Source organism: Triticum aestivum, chromosome 5D (genome assembly GCF_018294505.1).
Source record: "Triticum aestivum cultivar Chinese Spring chromosome 5D, IWGSC CS RefSeq v2.1, whole genome shotgun sequence".
Classification (NCBI taxonomy): Eukaryota; Viridiplantae; Streptophyta; class Magnoliopsida; order Poales; family Poaceae; genus Triticum; species Triticum aestivum.
Window position 1 is genome coordinate 291,130,544 of NC_057808.1, and position 5,363 is coordinate 291,135,906.

Consider the following 5,363-nt stretch of genomic DNA (forward strand, 5'->3'; position numbering starts at 1 on the left):
CTCTAGAAGGAAGGATTCAATGGGGGATGTCGCTCTCCTCAACTATAAACGCTTATGGTGACTTCGTCTATCTCAAGATTTGTCTGTTCAATCTCTCGAAGATGCTCATAGGAAAAGCGTGTGTGGATGCGTTCATAGGAGGTGAGTGTACATGCATGTGTGAGCGTCTGCTTTTGTAATGTGTTTCTTGAAAAAAGTATGATGATATATGCAGTCTTATTAGAATTTGTTGTCATTTCTTTTTATTTTCCTATTTTCTACCCTTGTACTTCTCTACTTGATTTTGTGTCTGTTCAATGAAATCTGAATGGCAAAAAGAAATTCAGATGGAGCGGCTCACAATGTTTTCTTTTGCTTAATATACCAATAAATGATAACATTGTTCTAAAGCAAAACTTTTTAAGAGATTAGGGACACAACGAAGGCTCATAAACAGGCTACACAACACTAACTGAAGGTTGGACTCACAAAGGTTTAGGATTTACGGAGTCACGATAGACTACTCACTATTGATATTGAACATCACTCTCAACTGAAAAAAAAAACAATCCGCTTTGATAAGATAAACAGAGCATCAAATCTGAGGTCGGTGGCAGGTCACAGAGTGTAGTTAGGTCAAGATACCAAAAGGTAAATAACTCAAGAAATTACAATGCACATGATGAAAATATTTCTGTCAGTATTTCGAAGAAAGGTTCATATCGAGAGGAAGGCTCAAAAGCGCCTTCCACTAGTATATATAGTCAGATATAAGTATTTTCCCAACGTGTTACACACCGTGAAATATACAATAGCATCATCTTACAATAGTTTTATCAGATCAAAGTCCCAAAGAGTAACTATAAATAAAAATTCAAAGAGAACAAAAGACAAGAACCTTTTTGCATTACGTGTATCTGTGTGCTTCTTGATAACTTAAAAGTGTTAGGGCAAGCATAACTATAGTGCCGAGCACGGTATCAACAAAAGATGAGTTCACAGGTCCAAAGTAGGTCCTGTGTACAGGTCTCTTCTAATAACAAAGTTGTCACGGGGCTGGTATTCTTCCAGCCAGACAAATTCAGACTCCCTTGTTCGGTCCCATAAAATGCCTGGAGAAACAATAGCAAACATGTAAGAAATTAAGATACTGAAGCCACACCACGGTTAGTAAAGCATGGTTGTTCTTCGTCCAAGGGAGATAACGGCACTGACCCGACGGGTCTGATTTTTGGCGTCTCCGGAAATAGGAGCAATGCCTTCCATCCTTTGATGAGTAAGGAGGCGACAAGATGTCCAAGATAGCACAGGGAGTGATGGCTTTCAGGGCATGGACATTCCCACCGTCTGTTGGACGAAGCACCATCGCCGCGCAAGGCACAGATATTTCACCATCCCTGACAACCTTGGCTGGTCTGACTGCCAGCACCAAACAAGTTTGAAATCAGTTGAGCATGTGTGTTTCAGGTGGAAACAGTTTGAGATCACAGCCATGTATGCTTTAGTACGTCAATAGAGCTGACCGCAGATATTTGCTGATTATGACATCTTAATGCAAAATAAGAGTTTCCATTTACGAATTCTCAGTCTGCATTACAACGAAGTCCAAGATAGGCAGATGCAGTAGAGACAGGAGTGGCAAAGGAAACTACATTTTAGGAGCATTACTTGGAAAATAAATACTCTTTAGTGTTGTCATAGCAGGGGGGATAAAAATCCAGATATAACATCCAAACATATCAGCAAATGAGGAAATGAAACAATAAGATTTATCTTAGGGCTTTTCATGTATCTGGACCATATTCTTTGTCACAAGGTTAAAGAACTGGCGCACACTCCCTCATAAAGCATTGTACATAATGTATATATAAACACCTAAAGAAAAAAAATCACTTATGATCAAGAAAAAACCTACCTTTTGTTAAGTTACCGGGTTCGTCTATATCAATCCAATCATACGCTTTGACATGCACTTTACCATAGAGAAGTTTGCTGAGCACAGTCATGCCTGGATGGTTGTGCAGTGGGATGATTGATGATGCTGGTATGCAAAATATCCCAATCTGCAGGGACAATGTGAAAGGACATTGGGCAACCTCAATTCTTTTTGAAAAGAAGAGATAAAGGAGGACTGACAGACATATAAGTGCCTCAGATACAAAAAATAACATGACAGTGGGTAAGTAGTTGATGGGGCTTACAGAGAAGCTTTTGCACTCATATATATGACGATATCTGATCGCTGGGCTTGAATGGAGCACTGTTTTCCTACTCAAGGCCCGTGGTCTTCTCCAAACACGAACAGCTTGTGCTTCACACTCAAGTCCAACATCAGAAGGTGTGATCATATCTGTTAAGTTGTAAGTTAAAGTTCATGAAAATCCTACTGCCAAGTAAGTACGTACATAATTATATGCTGGTCGACACAGGTGAGGTAAAGTGTCAAAAAAACCATAGCAGGGCATTTTAAAATATAAAGCAATTCATATGTGAGGTGGACATTTAAGCTACTTTAAATGAGTTGAATGAGGCTACGATCACAGCATCATCAGAGAAGGTGAAATAGGTGCAACGTCACAACCTCCTCTGCTCACAAGTGCATTATGTCTGAAGTTTCTGTTTATTCAGGAGAGCATGGGAACACATCCAATAAACTAAAATATAATCTAATTAGTAGTAAGAAACCTAGTATTGGCACATTGTGTTCTTCTCCAAGCAGCCCAGAAACACACCCACAACCACAGTATATGTAGTAATCAACAGTAAGGCATTTAGTTTAGTTACTATTGATTCTCCATGTAGTTCTTACCTAATACAGTACGAACATTTTCAACGGCTTCAGGAGATGATGGCCCTTTTTCAAATAATGATACTTTGCAGACCTCATACAGCTTCTGGATTGCAGCCATAGAAGGCAAGGCCTTATATAAGTTAATAGGTTAATAATTTAATAAATAAGTCTCAGCCCTCAGAAGAATTCACTCTGAACACATTCTTCCGAGACAGATAGAACAATCCTTGACAGCCTGTTCCAGTAAGAAAAGAGAATTAACGTCAACAAAAATCGGGAAATGGAAACACACGCTGCATTTAACTCGCGACCAATTTGTGAAAGGAAAAGAGAAGGCCACTCATCCTCCTTCCTCTCCCATTAACAGGTGGCTAACTTGTGACTAATGCGACTGATCTTTTTGTATTACAGTAGTACAGATCCAACCAAAAACATGAACACCAATGTGTTATCGCCGTAGAACATGGCATGAACATTAGTGCCTAGATTTACCTAAACACCATATACGAAATCAACATTCTGTACCTAGATTTACATGAATTAGGATTTACATAAACCCTAATTACACATGACCACTAGTGCCTAGATTTGCTCCATCCAAACAAGAAGGAATTCTTGTTAGAAGTACTGGGGGCTAAGGAACAGCTAAAAGAACAGGGATATAGACGGATGAGATCCAACCGAGCACCAGGAACAGACCAAAATTGCTGGATAGAACGAAGAAAGAAAGGGAGGCAACGGGGATACCTTGGAAGGGGCGACGAGAGAGGAGGAAAGATGGTCGCCGCGGAGCTCTCTTCCGCTTCTCCAGTGGCGACTTCCCATCTTTGTACTTGCACCTTATTCGGTTGGTGAAGAAAAGGGCACCGTACCAGAAATGATGTCGAAATTTGAAAGACAGATGGACTTCCTTTCCTGTTCTAGAGGATGGCTGACTTCCCATCTTTGTAATTATTAAACTTTTTCATGCTTATTTTTTTGTTTTGGAGACGCCAAATACTTACAATATAGACACGCACACATCAGCGCAAAACCACACGTTTTGCCACTGTGCCGGTTATTGAGATTTTTTTTTGTTCACTCAGAAACACGTTTTGCCATTGTGCCGGTTGCTCTCATCGTTCCATGGTGGAGGAGTTGAAGAATCTACTTGCTTCCATACAAGCGGAGAAGTGGAGTAGCCGCATCATAAAGCCCATTCAATCTTTCTTTTCTTATAAGAAATACGCAACGGTGTTTAATTACGCCTTGTGTGGATGGACGGACTTGCGTCGATTCTTTGCTACTTGTGCTTCACGGTGAGTGTTGTTTAAGCAAAAACACCTATAAGCAAGCGGAAGAAGTAGCACATCCTCTCCGTCATCCATTTCAAGTCATTTTCATGTTTACTTTTCAAAAACAACCTATATATATTAATTGATGATAATATTCTTAAAATCGTCCCATATAGAAGGCACCACGCAGGATTAGACACTATTCACTAACAGCCCATCTGAACAAAAAAAAAAGCAGAATTTCGCAATCTTGTGAGCCATCATGTTAGGGCATCTCTAAAGCTGACCCGCAAATGTCTACGGTATATGTCCAGACGTGGTTCACGGACATGATGCCGGAGAAAGCCATCCAAAGTTATTCACAAATTAACCTGGTTGGGAGGAGAGAGAGCGGAGGGGATCATGCATTTGAGGAGATTTTGTTGGAAATATGCCCTAGAGGCAATAATAAATGGTTATTATTATATTTCTTTGTTCGTGATAATTGTCTATTGTTCATGCTATAATTGTGTTATCCGGAAATCGTAATACATGTGTGAATACATAAACCACAACGTGTCCCTAGTAAGCCTCTAGTTGACTAGCTCGTTGATCAACAGATAGTCATGGTTTCCTGACTATGGACATTGGATGTCATTGATAACGGGATCACATCATTAGGAGAATGATGTGATGGACAAGACCCAATCCTAAGCATAGCATAAAAGATCGTGTAGTTTCGTTTGCTAGAGCTTTTCCAATGTCAAGTATCTTTTCCTTAGACCATGAGATCGTGCAACTCCCGGATACCGTAGGAGTGCTTTGGGTGCACCAAACGTCACAACGTAACTGGGTGACTATAAAGGTACACTACGGGTATCTCTGAAAGTGTCTGTTGGGTTGGCACGGATCGAGACTGAGATTTGTCACTCTGTGTGACGGAGAGGTATCTCTGGGCCCACTCGGTAATGCATCATCATAATGAGCTCAATGTGACTAAGGCGTTAGTCACGGGATCATGCATTGCGGTACGAGTAAAGAGACTTGCCGGTAACGAGATTGAACAAGGTATTGGGATACCGACGATCGAATCTCAGGCAAGTAACATACCAATTGACAAAGAGAATTGTATACGGGATTGATTGAATCCTCGACATCGTGGTTCATCCGATGAGATCGTCGTGGAACATGTGGGAGCCAACATGGGTATCCAGATCCCGCTGTTGGTTATTGACCGGAGAGGCGTCTCGGTCATGTCTGGATGTCTCCCGAACCCGTAGGGTCTACACACTTAAGGTTCGGTGACGCTAGGGTTGTAGAGATATGAGTATGCGGAAATC

General features: G+C 40.9%; 1 protein-coding gene across 1 annotated transcript; it reads right to left on the reverse strand.

The window, feature by feature from the left end:
- Positions 1-659: 659 nt before the first annotated feature.
- On the reverse strand, positions 660-3,752 carry LOC123124699 (plant cysteine oxidase 5). Its single transcript, XM_044545274.1, has 6 exons — positions 3,518-3,752; positions 2,789-3,005; positions 2,181-2,329; positions 1,895-2,042; positions 1,195-1,398; positions 660-1,091 (listed from the first exon to the last, which is right to left on the reverse strand). Exons 2-6 carry the CDS (start codon positions 2,886-2,888, stop codon positions 976-978), a joined length of 717 nt encoding a protein of 238 aa, XP_044401209.1. The 5' UTR covers positions 2,889-3,005; positions 3,518-3,752; the 3' UTR covers positions 660-975.
- Positions 3,753-5,363: the final 1,611 nt, after the last annotated feature.

Coding starts and splice junctions, on each gene's coding strand:
- LOC123124699 (XM_044545274.1), bottom strand. CDS start 2,888: ATGGCTGCAATCCAGAAGCTGTATGAGGTCTGCAAAGTATCATTATTT. Junction 1,399..1,894: donor ACCCGGTAACTTAACAAAAG/GTAGGTTTTTTC, acceptor TGGTGCTGGCAG/TCAGACCAGCCAAGGTTGTC. Junction 1,092..1,194: donor CCAAAAATCAGACCCGTCGG/GTCAGTGCCGTT, acceptor TTGTTTCTCCAG/GCATTTTATGGGACCGAACA.